At 37.0% G+C, this 19,546-nt stretch overlaps 1 protein-coding gene across 1 annotated transcript in view; it reads left to right on the top strand.

Moving 5' to 3' along the window:
• The window catches only part of LOC100375911 (BTB/POZ domain-containing protein KCTD9-like), a 29,811-nt gene extending 12,036 nt beyond the window's left edge, over positions 1 to 17,775 (top strand). Inside the window, exons 5-11 of the mRNA XM_085504795.1 lie at positions 3,792 to 3,850; positions 6,800 to 6,931; positions 7,294 to 7,457; positions 7,679 to 7,828; positions 11,975 to 12,080; positions 12,237 to 12,370; positions 16,231 to 17,775. Coding sequence (XP_085360921.1) covers positions 3,792 to 3,850; positions 6,800 to 6,931; positions 7,294 to 7,457; positions 7,679 to 7,828; positions 11,975 to 12,080; positions 12,237 to 12,370; positions 16,231 to 16,347 — 862 coding nt within the window. The 3' untranslated portion in view covers positions 16,348 to 17,775. The remainder of the gene's footprint in view (positions 1 to 3,791; positions 3,851 to 6,799; positions 6,932 to 7,293; positions 7,458 to 7,678; positions 7,829 to 11,974; positions 12,081 to 12,236; positions 12,371 to 16,230) is intronic.
• Positions 17,776 to 19,546: the final 1,771 nt, after the last annotated feature.

Genomic DNA, 19,546 nt, shown 5'->3' with positions numbered 1-19,546 from the left:
ATTTAGATAGTTTTCTAATTCAAATTTTTGTTTAAATACACTATATGAATATAAAGCATATTCAGAAAAGCCTTAAGGTACACAATCAGCAAAGACAACATTCAAATCCAAACAGCGATCCAAAGCTACCTGAATTACATGAGGTCAGATTGTATTTTTTCCATCATCCTGTAAAAATTTTGCAACCATAAAACACTGTATACCAAAGCTTAGATCATTAAAGAGTATGGCACACTTTATCAATGGCTATTGTAAATGCATTATTTATTCACAGGAATTTATTTTTTCGCTGATAAGTAAAATCCACTAAATTAAATCTATGTGAACATGTAAAATAACAAAACTCATTGTTTTCTTGACAAGTTCATTAAATTAAAAGACGGGGAATATGTATAAAACATCAAAATAGTGAAATTAAATGTCATAAATGGTTTTACAGTATTGCATAACTGTGTTATCATAGTAACATTCAGCCTTCATAAATGTTTGGATATGCCACATTTTTGACAAATATTTAATTTATTGGCAATAATGAAGAATGCGATAAATTACAGTTTACTTCTGAATGTGCAAAAGTACTGGTAATAAGGGCCCCTAGTTAAATGTTAACTGCTACAAAAGTACTGGTCATAAGGGCCCCTAGTTAAATGTTAACTGCTACAAAAGTACTGGTCATAAGGGCCCCTAGTTAAATGTTAACTGCTACAAAAGTACTGGTCATAAGGGCCCCTAGTTAAATGTTAACTGCTACAAAAGTACTGGTCATAAGGGCCCCTAGTTAAATGTTAACTGCTACAAAAGTACTGGTCATAAGGGCCCCTAGTTAAATGTTAACTGCTACAAAAGTACTGGTCATAAGGGCCCCTAGTTAAATGTTAACTGCTACAAAAGTACTGGTCATAAGGGCCCCTAGTTAAATGTTAACTGCTACAAAAGTACTGGTCATAAGGGCCCCTAGTTAAATGTTAACTGCTACAAAAGTACTGGTCATAAGGGCCCCTAGTTAAATGTTAACTGCTACAAAAGTACTGGTCATAAGGGCCCCTAGTTAAATGTTAACTGCTACAAAAGTACTGGTCATAAGGGCCCCTAGTTAAATGTTAACTGCTACAAAAGTACTGGTCATAAGGGCCCCTAGTTAAATGTTAACTGCTACAAAAGTACTGGTCATAAGGGCCCCTAGTTAAATGTTAACTGCTAGAAAAGTACTGGTCATAAGGGCCCCTAGTTAAATGTTAACTGCTACAAAAGTACTGGTCATAAGGGCCCCTAGTTAAATGTTAACTGCTACAAAAGTACTGGTCATAAGGGCCCCTAGTTAAATGTTAACTGCTACAAAAGTACTGGTCATAAGGGCCCCTAGTTAAATGTTAACTGCTACAAAAGTACTGGTCATAAGGGCCCCTAGTTAAATGTTAACTGCTACAAAAGTACTGGTCATAAGGGCCCCTAGTTAAATGTTAACTGCTACAAAAGTACTGGTCATAAGGGCCCCTAGTTAAATGTTAACTGCTACAAAAGTACTGGTCATAAGGGCCCCTAGTTAAATGTTAACTGCTACAAAAGTACTGGTCATAAGGGCCCCTAGTTAAATGTTAACTGCTACAAAAGTACTGGTCATAAGGGCCCCTAGTTAAATGTTAACTGCTACAAAAGTACTGGTCATAAGGGCCCCTAGTTAAATGTTAACTGCTACAAAAGTACTGGTCATAAGGGCCCCTAGTTAAATGTTAACTGCTACAAAAGTACTGGTCATAAGGGCCCCTAGTTAAATGTTAACTGCTACAAAAGTACTGGTCATAAGGGCCCCTAGTTAAATGTTAACTGCTACAAAAGTACTGGTCATAAGGGCCCCTAGTTAAATGTTAACTGCTACAAAAGTACTGGTCATAAGGGCCCCTAGTTAAATGTTAACTGCTACAAAAGTACTGGTCATAAGGGCCCCTAGTTAAATGTTAACTGCTACAAAAGTACTGGTCATAAGGGCCCCTAGTTAAATGTTAACTGCTACAAAAGTACTGGTCATAAGGGCCCCTAGTTAAATGTTAACTGCTACAAAAGTACTGGTCATAAGGGCCCCTAGTTAAATGTTAACTGCTACAAAAGTACTGGTCATAAGGGCCCCTAGTTAAATGTTAACTGCTACAAAAGTACTGGTCATAAGGGCCCCTAGTTAAATGTTAACTGCTACAAAAGTACTGGTCATAAGGGCCCCTAGTTAAATGTTAACTGCTACAAAAGTACTGGTCATAAGGGCCCCTAGTTAAATGTTAACTGCTACAAAAGTACTGGTCATAAGGGCCCCTAGTTAAATGTTAACTGCTACAAAAGTACTGGTCATAAGGGCCCCTAGTTAAATGTTAACTGCTACAAAAGTACTGGTCATAAGGGCCCCTAGTTAAATGTTAACTGCTACAAAAGTACTGGTCATAAGGGCCCCTAGTTAAATGTTAACTGCTACAAAAGTACTGGTCATAAGGGCCCCTAGTTAAATGTTAACTGCTACAAAAGTACTGGTCATAAGGGCCCCTAGTTAAATGTTAACTGCTACAAAAGTACTGGTCATAAGGGCCCCTAGTTAAATGTTAACTGCTACAAAAGTACTGGTCATAAGGGCCCCTAGTTAAATGTTAACTGCTACAAAAGTACTGGTCATAAGGGCCCCTAGTTAAATGTTAACTGCTACAAAAGTACTGGTCATAAGGGCCCCTAGTTAAATGTTAACTGCTACAAAAGTACTGGTCATAAGGGCCCCTAGTTAAATGTTAACTGCTACAAAAGTACTGGTCATAAGGGCCCCTAGTTAAATGTTAACTGCTACAAAAGTACTGGTCATAAGGGCCCCTAGTTAAATGTTAACTGCTACAAAAGTACTGGTCATAAGGGCCCCTAGTTAAATGTTAACTGCTACAAAAGTACTGGTCATAAGGGCCCCTAGTTAAATGTTAACTGCTACAAAAGTAACGTAGTGTATCTTAGAGCTGTATTATCTGATATATTTTGTTTGTAGCATTTGATGTGTGTGGTGTGTACTAAATTCAATAGTTATGAAATTTGCAGGATATCTACGCCAGATATTTCTTTTGATAGAGGGTCACAGAGCATTTGTGATCAAACTTTCAGCAGCTGAGGACATCAACAATTCCATCAAATCTCAACCAAAATCTGTCTCTCTAATGCAGCCTTAATTAATAAGAAGCAAGTCAGGAGATGTATTTTGTACTCCCTAGGCTAGTTGTTTTGAGTGTGTTCAATAGCAGGATTTGAAATAACGTATGTCGGGATTTTAGGTATTCAGTTAAAAAAATATCAGTCTGGTTCTGACATGAATAATTGTAAATTTATGGCTCATTTTTTGCAACACTGTCATTGTAGATGACAGCTCAATTGCCTTGGTACTTGGTACTCGATCAGATTTGTTCATTTCACGTCAATATCTTCACGTCAATATCTTCAATTCTATATTTACAGTAAATATTTTTTGTCATTTATAGTAAAATATGCTTCACTCTACAAAAACAGTGGAGTTATTTGGACTGTTAGGTGGCATGTACTATACATGTTAAAAACTTCAAATAAGTTTAACAGATAATACTGCTTTAAGAGACCCAGTGACATGGTTATTTCTACAAAAGTCACAAGTCTTAAAGTCCCCATAAAATGTTCACTGCTACAAAGTTTTGTATTTTCTCTGACTGAACTTTGCTTGAAATGCGCCTTTCTAGCAAGTGAAGTGATATTTACACTAAGGCATGGTATACCATGTTTATAATGGCTTGATTTGTTTGTAGAAACACACTTACATGTCGAGATCCTGACAGTATGCTGGCCAGAATGTTTGGTGACCAAGGTAGGTGTGACTCAGGAATGTTGTTTAACATATACTTTATGGGACAGCATTTGAATGTATTGGTATGCATAATGGAAACTTGATAATTTCTATAATACTATCTACTTATAATAGAGGAAATAGAATGGTAAATAATGGTGTAGCTTATACAATGTAGTGAGTAAATCGCTGCATAATTCTAGGCATACTGCACAGATTCTAGGCATTAGTGGAGTGGTGTTTAGCAAGTGCAGTGATGTTTAGCAAGTGGAACACTGCATAGATTTTAGGCATTAGTGGAGTGGTGTTTAGCAAGTGGAACACTGCATAAATTCTAGGCATTAGTGAAGTGGTTTTTAGCAAGTGGAACACTGCATAGATTCTAGGCATGAGTGAAGTGGTTTTGAGCAAGTGGAACATTGCATAGATTCTAGGCATTAGTGAAGTGGTTTTTAGCAAGTGGAACATTGCATAGATTCTAGGCATTAGTGGAGTGGTGTTTAGCAAGTGGAACATTGCATAGATTCTAGACATTAGTGGAGTGGTGTTTAGCAAGTGGAACACTGCATAGATTCTAGGCATTAGTGGAGTGGTGTTTAGCAAGTGGAACACTGCATAGATTCTAGGCATTAGTGGAGTGGTGTTTAGCAAGTGGAACACTGCATAGATTCTAGGCATGAGTGAAGTGGTTTTTAGCAAGTGGAACATTGCATAGATTCTAGGCATTAGTGGAGTGGTTTTTAACAAGTGGAACACTGCATAGATTCTAGGCATTAGTGGAGTGGTGTTTAGCAAGTGGAGTGGTGTTTAGCAAGTGGAGTGGTGTTTAGCAAGTGGAACATTGCATAGATTCTAGGCATTAGTGGAGTGGTGTTTAGCAAGTGGAACACTGCATAGATTCTAGGCATTAGTGGAGTGGTGTTTAGCAAGTGGAACACTGCATAGATTCTAGGCATTAGTGGAGTGGTGTTTAGCAAGTGGAACACTGCATAGATTCTAGGCATTAGTGGAGTGGTGTTTAGCAAGTCGAGTGGTGTTTAGCAAGTGCAGTGATGTTTAGCGAGTGGAACACTGCATGGATTTTAGGCATTAGTGGAATGGTGTTTAGCAAGTGGAACACTGCATAGATTCTAGGCATTAGTGGAGTGGTGTTTAGCAAGTGGAACACTGCATAGATTCTAGGCATTAGTGGAGTGGTGTTTAGCAAGTGGAGTGGTGTTTAGCAAGTGCAGTGATGTTTAGCAAGTGGAACACTGCATAGATTTTAGGCATTAGTGGAATGGTGTTTAGCAAGTGGAACACTGCATAGATTCTAGGCATTAGTGGAGTGGTGGTTAGCAAGTGGAACACTGCATAGATTCTAGGCATTAGTGGAGTGGTGGTTAGCAAGTGGAACACTGCATAAATTCTAGGCATGAGTGGAGTGGTGTTTAGCAAGTGGAACACTGCATAGATTCTAGGCATTAGTGGAGTGGTGTTTAGCAAGTGGAACACTGCATAGATTTTAGGCATTAGTGGAATGGTGTTTAGCAAGTGGAACACTGCATAGATTCTAGGCATTAGTGGAATGGTGTTTAGCAAGTGGAACACTGCATAGATTCTAGGCATTAGTGGAGTGGTGGTTAGCAAGTGGAACACTGCATAGATTCTAGGCATGAGTGGAGTGGTGTTTAGCAAGTGGAACACTGCATAGATTCTAGGCATTAGTGGAGTGGTGTTTAGCAAGTGGAACACTGCATAGATTCTAGGCATGAGTGGAATGGTGTTTAGCAAATGGAACACTGCATAAATTCTAGGCATTAGTAGAGTGGTGTTTAGCAAGTGGAACACTTCATAGATTCTAGGCATGAGTGGAGTGGTTTTTAGTAAGTGGAACACTGCATAGAATTTAGGCATGAGTGGAGTAGTGTTTAGCAAGTGGAACATTGCATAGATGCTAGGCATGAGTGGAGTGGTGTTTAGCAAGTGGAATACTGCATAGATTCTAGGCATGAGTGGAGTGGTTTTTAGCAAGTGGAACACTGCATAGATTCTAGGCATGAGTGGAATGGTGTTTAGCAAGTGGAACATTGCATAGATTCTAGGCATGAGTGGAGTGGTGCTTAGCAAGTGGAACACTGCATAGATTCTAGGCATGAGTGGAGTGGTGTTTAGCAAGTGGAACATTGCATAGATTCTAGGCATGAGTGGAGTGGTGTTTAGCAAGTGGAACATTGCATAGATTCTAGGCATGAATGGAGTGGTGTTTAGCAAGTGGAACACTGCATAGATTCTAGGCATGAGTGGAGTGGTTTTTAGCAAGTTGAACATTGCATAGATTTTAGGCATGAATGGAGTGATGTTTAGCAAGTGGAACATTGCATAGATTTTAGGCATGAATGGAGTGGTTTTTAGCAAGTGGAACATTGCATAGATTCTAGGCTTGAGTGGAGTGGTGTTTAGCAAGTGGAACACTGCATAGATTTGAGGCATGAGTGAAGTGGTGTTTAGCAAGTGGAACACTGCATAGATTCTAGGCATGAGTGGAGTGGTTTTTAGCAAGTGGAACATTGCATAGATTTTAGGCATGAATGGAGTGGTGTTTAGCAAGTGGAACATTGCATAGATTTTAGGCATGAATGGAGTGGTGTTTAGCAAGTGGAACATTGCATAGATTCTAGGCATGAGTGGAGTGGTGTTTAGCAAGTGGAACATTGCATAGATTTTAGGCATGAATGGAGTGGTGTTTAGCAAGTGGAACACTGCATAGATTCTAGGCATGATTGGAGTGGTGTTTAGCAAGTGGAACATGAGTATATTTCAGTGTTGTAGTTAGTGTATTGCATTTCACAGATAGAAATATACAAAGTTACAATTATCTCTTTAATTCTCTCATGTTCAGCTCTAATTATTTCCCAATTGACAGCTAATTTATATTTTTGCCATACTATATCTGCCTTTAATTCATTGTTAATTTGTGACTGTTTATAGAGTTTCAGTGGAGCAGTGCGGTTGACAGCCAGGGAGCATACTTGATTGATCGTAGTGGTCGTTATTTTGAACCAATATTGAATTATTTACGCCATGGTAAACTAATATTAGATGATGAACTCAATCCACAAGGTAGGTAGAAACTTTGATTAATCTCTGATGGTAATGTCATGGCTGTCACATGTCAAAACACATGGGGATTGACCCTATAACTGGTAACGTGGTAAATATGTGTTTCTGCCATGTTGTGTTTCATTGGTGTAAAAGTCTATCAATTATTCTCTCATGAATTAACTAAAACTGTACAGTACATTCATAGTGGCGTAATTATAACACTAGTCATAGATATGATTCTATAAATGTATTGTATACAGAAAGTTTAGTTACTATGGCATTTGATTACATTAAATATGGTATTGTTATGAAAGTATTTATTTATTAGTTATTAATTTACTATTGTATTATCTTTAATTTTAATTTATTTAATTGTAAAGGTGTTTTAGAAGAAGCCCATTTCTATGGTATGACATCACTGATAGAACAACTAGAAGATTTACTCAAATCTAATGAGCCAGCTACTGACCATACACCAATGAAAAGAAGAGAGTTTTTAAATATTCTGATGTCAACACCGACTACATCACAGCTACGTTGCCAAGTATGACTACGTTTTTCACATCAGACTTTTCTATCTTTCTTCATCATGGGATTCATTTTTTTTACTAGTTTTTATTTGAATTAAGAAACTATTTGTTTTGATTTTGATCCAAGATGGCCGTCTGAATATGGTATATTGTGCACAGACTCTACAAAATTGTTGTTTCCATAGTAACCAAGCAGGTATCTCATGTTAGCTTTATTTAATACATTTGTTAACAGGGTGTGAATTTTACTGGTGCCGATCTTTCAAAATTGGATCTGCGTTCCATCAACTTTAAGTCGGCTAATCTGAGTAAAGCTGATCTATCTGGTGCTAATCTTGCATTTTGTTCTCTGGAGAGAGCAAATCTGGCAGGTGCAACATTGGATGTAAGTGTACATTACTTATCTATTGATTTGTAAACAGTCATAGTACAAATCTGGCAGGTGCAACATTGGATGTAAGTGTACATTACTTATCTATTGATTTGTAAACAGTCATAGTACAAATCTGGCAGGTGCAACATTGGATGTAAGTGTACATTACTTATCTATTGATTTGTAAACAGTCATAGTACAAATCTGGCAGGTGCAACATTGGATGTAAGTGTACATTACTTATCTATTGATTTGTAAACAGTCATAGTACAAATCTGGCAGGTGCAACATTGGATGTAAGTGTACATTACTTATCTATTGATTTGTAAACAGTCATAGTACAAATCTGGCAGGTGCAACATTGGATGTAAGTGTACATTACTTATCTATTGATTTGTAAACAGTCATAGTACAAATTTGGCAGGTGCAACATTGGATGTAAGTGTACATTACTTATCTATTGATTTGTAAACAGTCATAGTACAAATTTGGCAGGTGCAACATTGGATGTAAGTGTACATTACTTATCTATTGATTTGTAAACAGTCATAGTACAAATTTGGCAGGTGCAACATTGGATGTAAGTGTACATTACTTATCTATTGATTTGTAAACAGTCATAGTACAAATCTGGCAGGTGCAACATTGGATGTAAGTGTACATTACTTATCTATTGATTTGTAAACACTCATAGTACAAATTTGGCAGGTGCAACATTGGATGTAAGTGTACATTACTTATCTATTGATTTGTAAACAGTCATAGTACAAATTTGGCAGGTGCAACATTGGATGTAAGTGTACATTACTTATCTATTGATTTGTAAACAGTCATAGTACAAATCTGGCAGGTGCAACATTGGATGTAAGTGTACATTACTTATCTATTGATTTGTAAACAGTCATAGTACAAATTTGGCAGGTGCAACATTGGATGTAAGTGTACATTACTTATCTATTGATTTGTAAACAGTCATAGTACAAATCTGGCAGGTGCAACATTGGATGTAAGTGTACATTACTTATCTATTGATTTGTAAACAGTCATAGTACAAATCTGGCAGGTGCAACATTGGATGTAAGTGTACATTACTTATCTATTGATTTGTAAACAGTCATAGTACAAATCTGGCAGGTGCAACATTGGATGTAAGTGTACATTACTTATCTATTGATTTGTAAACAGTCATAGTACAAATCTGGCAGGTGCAATATTGGATGTAAGTGTACATTACTTATCTATTGATTTGTAAACAGTCATAGTACAAATCTGGCAGGTGCAACATTGGATGTAAGTGTACATTACTTATCTATTGATTTGTAAACAGTCATAGTACAAATCTGGCAGGTGCAATATTGGATGTAAGTGTACATTACTTATCTATTGATTTGTAAACAGTCATAGTACAAATTTGGCAGGTGCAACATTGGATGTAAGTGTACATTACTTATCTATTGATTTGTAAACAGTCATAGTACAAATTTGGCAGGTGCAACATTGGATGTAAGTGTACATTACTTATCTATTGATTTGTAAACAGTCATAGTACAAATTTGGCAGGTGCAACATTGGATGTAAGTGTACATTACTTATCTATTGATTTGTAAACAGTCATAGTACAAATCTGGCAGGTGCAACATTGGATGTAAGTGTACATTACTTATCTATTGATTTGTAAACAGTCATAGTACAAATTTGGCAGGTGCAACATTGGATGTAAGTGTACATTACTTATCTATTGATTTGTAAACAGTCATAGTACAAATCTGGCAGGTGCAACATTGGATGTAAGTGTACATTACTTATCTATTGATTTGTAAACAGTCATAGTACAAATCTGGCAGGTGCAACATTGGATGTAAGTGTACATTACTTATCTATTGATTTGTAAACAGTCATAGTACAAATCTGGCAGGTGCAACATTGGATGTAAGTGTACATTACTTATCTATTGATTTGTAAACAGTCATAGTACAAATCTGGCAGGTGCAATATTGGATGTAAGTGTACATTACTTATCTATCATAGTACAAATCTGGCAGGTGCAACATTGGATGTAAGTGTACATTACTTATCTATTGATTTGTAAACAGTCATAGTACAAATCTGGCAGGTGCAATATTGGATGTAAGTGTATATTACTTATCTATTGATTTGTAAACAGTCATAGTACAAATTTGGCAGTTGCAACATTGGATGTAAGTGTACATTACTTATCTATTGATTTGTAAACAGTCATAGTACAAATCTGGCATGTGCAACATTGGATGTAAGTGTACATTACTTATCTATTGATTTGTAAACAGTCTTAGTACAAATCTGGCAGGTGCAACATTGGATGTAAGTGTACATTACTTATCTATTGATTTGTAAACAGTCTTAGTACAAATGTTATCCAGTATCTGTTCTTTGGAGAGAGCAAATCTGGCAGGTGCAACATTGGATGTAAGTGTACATTACTTATCTATTGATTTGTAAACAGTCATAGTACAAATCTGGCAGGTGCAACATTGGATGTAAGTGTACATTACTTATCTATTGATTTGTAAACAGTCATAGTACAAATTTGGCAGGTGCAACATTGGATGTAAGTGTACATTACTTATCTATTGATTTGTAAACAGTCATAGTACAAATCTGGCAGGTGCAACATTGGATGTAAGTGTACATTACTTATCTATTGATTTGTAAACAGTCATAGTACAAATCTGGCAGGTGCAACATTGGATGTAAGTGTACATTACTTATCTATTGATTTGTAAACAGTCTTAGTACAAATCTGGCAGGTGCAACATTGGATGTAAGTGTACATTACTTATCTATTGATTTGTAAACAGTCTTAGTACAAATGTTATCCAGTATCTGTTCTCTGGAGAGAGCAAATCTGACAGGTGCAACATTGGATGTAAGTGTACATTACTTATCTATTGATTTGTAAACAGTCTTAGTACAAATCTGGCAGGTGCAACATTGGATGTAAGTGTACATTACTTATCTATTGATTTGTAAACAGTCTTAGTACAAAGGTTATCCAGTATCTGTAAAACAAGTAGCAAAATAAAATGACTTTATGTCATAATTTTCCCAACCAAAATGTTGGTACTACATTTTATATGTATTCTTAGCTCTGATGTCATCAAAGAGTAGAGATGGTGATATCGTTTTTTGTCCATCTCACGTCACCCATACCTTGGATGGATCTCTATGAGAAATGTTTCTTTTGTGATGATATCTTCAATTTTCTATTTATAGTGAATACTTTTTGTCAGTTTCAATTGATTATATAAGCGACTTCTTGATAATGAGCAGTCCGATTGCTGAAAATTCAAAGTAGTATATTGAAAAACATGCAAATTAATAACTTGCAACTTCCACATAACATAACAAATTGTTTTAAGGAATAAGTATTTCTAAAAATGTGAAATCAAATTTTACATATTATGTGTATGTTTCTTTTGTCGCAGTATTCCAAGAACATATTTGTCAAACTGAAACATTTAGATATTTCAAGATGTCATTCATTTACCATAATGAAATTAGTTTGATATCAATAGATTGCCAATTCATATTCATATGGGCATACAATGAACAAATCAATCCTCATAATAGTTGTATTTGGATGTCAATAATAAAAAACATGTTGACGGAAATTAATCAGAATTCATTGAGATGCAGAATCTTAAACTCAAAATCCAAAAATTTGATTATCAAAGTGTATCAAAAATTTACTTATCATTGGTGATTAAACATGATGAAAGATGATAACAAATTACATACATATTCAAAGTTTAACAAGATTATTTGAATATATTGTGATGCGCATCAAGTAGAAGATTTACTCATAGTTTGTCCAAAATACATGACATTACAAGATTTGTTCTCACATATAATACTCCCAAAGGAAATTAAAAGTTATAATTTCAATTTTCAATGAAAATAACGGACAAAACCTCAAATAAGCATGTTGCACAGTTCATCTTCATGGCATTCCAACAACGCACAAACTTGATACTTCTTACTAACTTGTTATATTTTACCAGGTATTTCAGGTATTTGCATTAATTAATATTTTTATTGCTATATACTAAAAGAAATTTGTCTTTCTAAAGATGCAATAAACAATTATTATTATACACATTACTAATTGTTGTTTTGCAGGGAGCTAACTTGATTGGTGTCAAAATGGTCCTGGCTAATCTGGAAGGTGCATCACTACGTGGGTGTAACTTTGAAGATCCCGCTGGCAGCAAAGCAAATATGGAAGGTATGACCCGACATGCACAGCAGGGCAAATAAAACATCCCTTATTCTTGTGCTGTTGTCAAGCAATAATAGCTACAGCATATATCACATAGATTTAAGTACTTTTGCAATAAATAACTCCATTATGATTACAGTTCATATTTATTTTCTATTGCAGGTGTAAACATGAAGGGTGTTGACCTGGAGAGCAGTCAGATGGCTGGTGTAAATTTACGAGTTGCAACCTTGAAAAATGCTAATTTACAAAACTGTAATTTACGCTGGGCTGTACTAGCCGGTACAGATCTAGAGGTATGTACAAGGGTATGGTTAGACTGGCAATCATGTTAATGTACGTGACCTTTCACTTCTGAGGTCTCAACGATTTCGAAAGATTAGTTATATACATTGGACATTTAAATCGACTTGTTTTCAGTAAACATGGATGAAAGTATCGCCTTCGCACTTGGAAAGTTAAAGTATCCATCTCTGCGTTTGAATCGAATCAACCTTTAAAAGGTCATGTTTACTGACACACACCCAGTCATGAATAATCAATGACATCATGAATAATTAAAAGCAGTCAAATGCCTGCAGATGCGTCCAGTCAGAATTTCTTGGTCAGGTTAGTTTTCGCGATCACGCTAAAAGGACTAAAAGAACAATTAACTATTACTTTTTGTAAAACAAAAAAGAAGTCCCAACTTTGCCAGTCTAGGGTATAGTCTGTCCGAGCCATGTACAGATCTAGAGGTGTATATAGGGGTATGGTATGTAGTAGCCAGTACAGATCTTGAGGTGTGTCAAGGGGTATGGTCTGTCTTGGCCAGTACATATCTTGAGGTGTGTGTAGGGGGGTATGGTATGTACTAGCCAGTACAGATCTTGAGGTGTGTGTAAGGGTATCGTCTGTCCTGGCCAGTACATATCTTGAGGTGTATATAGAGGTATGGTCTGCCTTGGCCTGTACAGATCTAGAGGGGCATATAAGGTTATGGTCTGTCCTAGCCTGTACAGATCTAGAGGTGTGTGTAGGGCTATGGTCTGTCCTGTTCTTTCCTGACCAGTACAGATCTAGAGGTGTATATAGGGATATGGTCTGCCTTGGCCTGTACAGATCTAGAGGTGTATATAGGGGTATTGTCTGTACTAGCCAGTACAGATCTAGAGGTGTGTATATGGGTATGGTCTGCCCTAGTCAGTATAGATCTAGAGGTGTATATAGGGATATGGTCTGCCTTGGCCTGTACAGATCTAGAGGTGTATATAGGGGTATGGTCTGTACTAACCAGTATAGATCTAGAGATGTATATAGGGGTATTGTCTGCCCTAGTCAGTATAGATCTAGAGGTGTATATAGGGATATGGTCTGCCTTGGCCTGTACAGATCTAGAGGTACGTGTAGGGGTTATGGTATGTACTAGCCAGTACAGATCTAGAGGTGTATATAGGGGTATGGTCTGCCCTAGCCAGTACAGATCTAGATGTGTATATATGGGTATGGTCTGCCCTTGCCAGTACAGATCTAGAGGTGTGTATAGGGGTATGGTATGTAACTAGCCAGTACAGATCTAGAGGTGTATATAGGGGTATGGTCTGCCCTAGCCAGTACAGATCTAGAGGTGTGTCAAGGGGTATGGTATGTAACTAGCCAGTACAGATCTAGAGGTGTGTATAGGGGTATGGTATGTAACTAGCCAGTACAGATATAGAGGTGTGTATAGGGGTATGGTATGTAACTAGCCAGTACAGATCTAGAGGTGTATATATGGGTATGGTCTGCCCTAGCCAGTACAGATCTAGAGGTGTGTATAGGGGTATGGTATGTAACTAGCCAGTACAGATCTAGAGGTGTGTATAGGGGTATGGTATGTAACTAGCCAGTACAGATATAGAGGTGTATATATGGGTATGGTCTGCCCTAGCCAGTACAAATCTAGAGGTGTGTATAGGGGTATTGTCTGCCCTAGTCAGTATAGATCTAGAGATGTATATAGGGGTATTGTCTGTACTAGCCAGTACAGATCTAGAGGTGTGTATATGGGTATTGTCTGCCCTAGCTAGTACAGATCTAGAGGTGTGTATATGGGTATGGTCTGCCCTAGCCAGTACAGATCTAGAGGTGTATATATGGGTATGGTCTGCCCTAGCCAGTACAGATCTAAAGGTGGTGTATATATGGGTATGGTCTGCCCTAGCCAGTACAGATCTAGAGGTGTGTATATGGGTATTATCTGCCCTAGCTAGTACAGATCTAGAGGTGTGTATATGGGTATGGTCTGCCCTAGCCAGTACAGATCTAGAGGTGTATATAGGGGTATTGTCTGTACTAACCAGTATAGATCTAGAGATGTATATAGGGGTATTGTCTGCCCTAGCCAGTACAGATCTAGAGGTGTGTATATGGGTATGGTCTGCCCTAGCCAGTACAGATCTAAAGGTGGTGTATATATGGGTATGGTCTGCCCTAGCCAGTACAGATCTAGAGGTGTGTATATGGGTATTGTCTGCCCTAGCTAGTACAGATCTAGAGGTGTATATAGGGGTATTGTCTGTACTAGCCAGTACAGATCTAGAGGTGTATATATGGGTATGGTCTGCCCTAGCCAGTACAGATCTAAAGGTGTATATATGGGTTTGGTCTGCCCTAGCCAGTACAGATCTAGAGGTGTGTATATGGGTATTGTCTGCCCTAGCCAGTACAGATATAGAGGTGTATATATGGGTATGGTCTGCCCTAGCCAGTACAGATCTAGAGGTGTGTATATGGGTATTGTCTGCCCTAGCCAGTACAGATCTAGAGGTGTATATATGGGTATGGTCTGCCCAAGCCAGTACAGATCTAGAGGTGTGTGTAGGGGTATGGTATGTAACTAGCCAGTACAGATCTAGAGGTGTATATATGGGTATGGTCTGCCCTAGCTCGTACAAATTTAAAGGTGTATATATGGGTATGGTCTGCCCTAGCCAGTACAGATCTAGAGGTGTGTATATGGGTATTGTCTGCCCTAGCCAGTACAGATCTAGAGGTGTATATATGGGTATGGTCTGCCCTAGCTCATACAAATTTAAAGGTGTATATATGGGTATGGTCTGCCCTAGCCAGTACAGATCTAGAGGTGTGTATATGGGTATTGTCTGCCCTAGCCAGTACAGATCTAGAGGTGTGTGTAGGGTATGGTATGTAACTAGCCAGTACAGATCTAGAGGTGTATATATGGGTATGGTCTGCCCTAGCTCGTACAAATCTAAAGGTGTATATATGGGTATGGTCTGCCCTAGCCAGTACAGATCTAAAGGTGTATATATGGGTATGGTCTGCCCTAGCCAGTACAGATCTAGAGGTGTGTGTAAGGGGTATGGTATGTAACTAGCCAGTACAGATCTAGAGGTGTATATATGGGTATGGTCTGCCCTAGCTCGTACAAATCTAGAGGTGTGTATAGGGGTATGGTCTGCCCTAGCCAGTACAGATCTAGAGATGTATATAGGGGTATTGTCTGTACTAACCAGTACAGATCTAGAGGTGTATATAGGGGTATTGTCTGTACTAACCAGTACAGATCTAGAGGTGTGTATAGGGGTATGGTATGTAACTAGCCAGTACAGATCTAGAGGTGTATATAGGGGTATTGTCTGTACTAGGGAGTACAGATCTAGAGGTGTATATAGGGGTATTGTCTGTACTAACCAGTACAGATCTAGAGGTGTGTATAGGGGTATGGTATGTAACTAGCCAGTACAGATCTAAAGGTGTATATATGGGTATTGTCTGCCCTAGCCAGTACAGATCTAGAGGTGTGTATTTGGCTATTGTCTGCCCTAGCCAGTATAGATCTAGAGGTTTGTATATGGGTATGGTCTGTCCTGGCCTGTACAGTTGTGTATGTCATCTTATATTCGATGTCTGATTGGACAAGATAACTGTTGCATCAAGGAGACCATACCCCTATATACACCGTAAACGGGCACAATGTAAGTGTAACAATAGACTGTAGCAATTACAGTCTACTTCATCCAATTTCAGATAGACTCATTAAACATTTTAAAACAGTCGCTGAAAACAGCATGTCCCAATGTTTAGAGTTAATAACTGCATATTTTCTTCTGCAACATCAATTGTAATCAAACAATTTATACTTTTGTTTTCTGGGTTTTTTGTTTGTTTACAGAACTGTAATTTATCTGGTTGTGACCTACAGGAAGCAAATCTACGAGGTGCCAATGTCAAAGGAGCTACATTTGAAGAAATGGTGACGCCATTGCACATGTCACAGTCTGTTAGATAGTGCTGCGTATACACACAGCTAATATTTGACATTAAATCTAATGGTGTCACAAACACCATATCATTGCAATATCAACTCTTTTATCTGCATTTAATGCGTACCGGGTTAGACCATTTTATATATTTTGCATTCTTTACTACACCTTGAATGAGCTTCTTGAACAGTCAAGATTTGCATAATATATCTTTTAAGTATACAATACGCTCAATGCAAATGCAGTTGAACTGGTTGCAGCTAGAGTTTGGTTGTATGTAAATAAAAGAGGTCAGGTCAGTATTTATCTGATCAGGTCACCACTGTGTGAAAATCCATGTCATTGAGGTCACCAGAGGTCAGTATTTAGCTGATCGGGTCACCACTGTGTGAGAAATTCATGTCATTGAGGTCACCAGAGGTCAGTATTTATCTGTTCATGTCACCACTGTGTGAAAATCCATGTCATTGAGGTCACCAGATGTCAGTATTTCGCTGATCGGGTCACCACTCTATGGGACACCTGTGTCATTGGGATCACTAGAGGTCAGTATTTATCTGTTCACATCACCACTGTGTAAAAATCCATGTCATTGAGGTCACCAGTGGTCAGTATTTCGCTGATCGGGTCACCACTCTGTGGGACACCTGTGTCATTGAGGTCACCAGAGGTCAGTATTTATCTGATCATGTCACCACTGTGTGAAAATCCATGTCATTGAGGTCACCAGAGGTCAGTATTTATCTGTTCATGTCAATGTGTGAGAAATTCATGTCATTGAGGTCACCAGTGGTCAGTGTTTATCTGGTCATGTCACTGTGTGAGAAATTCATGTCATTGAGGTCACCAGAGGTCTGTATTTAGCTGATCAGGTCACCACTGTGTGAGAAATCTATGCCATTGACACTGTGTGGACCATGCATGTAATTTAGGTCACCAGAAGTCAGACTACCAATTGACATTGCACCAAGGTGTAAATATATAATATAGTGGTGTAATGGTATAGAATAGTGGTATAAATGTAATGTATTGTACCAGAGTGATTATATGCGGGAAAAGTGTGTAATAGTGGTGTTAAGTAGAAGGGTATAAATACAATACAGAATGATATTAACTAGTAGTGTGAATTTATATTATGCAGATAGTGGTATAAAGGAATTATTACTAAGGTATAGTTGTATCAAATAGTCTTCCACTGACAGAAGAGTGATTTACAGACTAGGACATGCTTTATTTAAATAATATATCAGAATAAGGAAGCATTTTATTTGTTAATGGAAATTTAACAAAAAACAACCAGATGTATTTAAAAAAATAGATAAACCACCCCTTATTTTCTTTTAAATTATGAATACACAATTTTAGGAGTTTTCTTGTAGTACGAGGCCTTAAAGGTTTGTGTTGTTGGCATTGATAACAAAGAAATAAAGCTTGTGTTTCAGATTAAATACTAAGTCATCTTTGTTTTCAAACTTTTTGTGTCGTACAACAAATTATGATTCCTGCTAACTCTCTTAAAACACGTTATTTCATAATTTGCAAGTTCAGTTGCTGAAATACTGTAAATGTGTTTTCCAGATTGTTGACACCGAGGGCGCTTTGTATCTGCGAGATGTTCCTCTTTGTGGCTTAAACGTAAATAATTCCTCGTACTGTTTATATTATATGTATATCCCACATTTTTTATTTCTTCACAAGTGTAGACAAATGTTGCATAGTTTCTTTAAGACAGAATGACACGGCTGGGTTTGAGTCGCTGTTTGTGTTTACCATGCAACTTTGAAGGAAATCGCTGAGCAAATTATTTTAATATGCAACGTTTTTTTGGCAATAAGCTTTTTATTGTAATGAAACATCCTACATACCTTGTAAAATTGTCAGTATTTTGCTCACACACGTAAGTTAATTAAACTAATTGCTCTTTAGTTTGCCTATTGACAATTGTCACGCAATTCAAAATTGAATATGTCCTTGAATCAAAATTGCTGCTCAGGAAATTGCGTATAATTAAATTTTAATTAACTAATATCTTAACTTAATTCTTACAATTCATTGCTTATGTTTTATTCGCAATACTTATCATAATGACATTAATATATACTCTCATCAAAATAAAATAAAACTGGATTTTTTTTATTTATTATTATTATTCCCATCGATTTCGTTTGATATTTTTTGAGATATCTAGACAAGCATTTTCTAAACCTAACTCACTTAATCAGGACTATTTGCCGTCCTTTTCTCGTTTAACGTTTCCAGTTATTATAATTATACATGAATGAATTTGTACGGCTAATATAAACAGCAAATGGGTCATCGAAGTGAAAACGCAACTAACACAAATACATGAAATTGTAATTATAAACACTGGTTCAACAAAATTGAAAACTAAAACACTAGTTGAAAAGAGGACGTATGACCTATGTAATACCGGAAAAATTGAAGATTGAATTCAATCTAATAATGTCATGTTCAAAGTATTAGTAACAAAGAACGTTTTTAGTTGTGGATATGAACCTTGTAATTTGTGTCCACTTTTTTATCTTCCATTGTTATTCATTTTGTTATTGTTTAATATGTAGTTGTTAGTGGCCTTACTGTTGTACATACACAGTCAGTGTTGTGTCAAAAAATAAATTGTCAATATATACAGTAGATATATCCACTATATCATAGTTTTAAAACAGCGTCACTATTGAGAATTGATAAGATTTATCACTTTCCACACCGTACTGGATTTGAAGATTACTATTCAGTACGTCCTTGTTATTTGTTATCTTGGACAACGATACTCGTTGGCAGCTGAGTGAACAAACTGATCCTGCATCCGTGTAACATTTGTTATTCGGTGGTGAATTAATTTAATCGCCGCTTTAATCTCGGGATTCATGAATCAAATTGTGTAGCAGTGAAAATTTCCTTCACTTATATCCTGGCAACCAAAAGCTCAAAATCGGTCTCTCTACACTGAGAGATTGTTTTAAAATAAACCATCGCACAATACGTGCTTAAAGTAATAGTAATATCAATTAAATCGCATCTTTATTTGGGTTCTCGATTAAGCTGTCAATATATTTATCATTTATCTAGATCTTCCCAAGACTTCTGTTCAATCGACTAAGACTTCAGTTTATCGCTGTGTACCGTGATGAAATTGTATTATCGTCATTACTCGACAGAGATATGTTGCTATTTCAGCGGGTTTAGCAGTTCTTATTTTATCAG

Source organism: Saccoglossus kowalevskii, chromosome 10 (genome assembly GCF_978046115.1).
Source record: "Saccoglossus kowalevskii chromosome 10, keSacKowa6.1, whole genome shotgun sequence".
In the NCBI taxonomy this organism is placed as follows: domain Eukaryota; kingdom Metazoa; phylum Hemichordata; class Enteropneusta; family Harrimaniidae; genus Saccoglossus; species Saccoglossus kowalevskii.
Note: the sequence above shows the minus strand (reverse complement) of the source record. Positions and strands in the feature narration are given on the sequence as shown.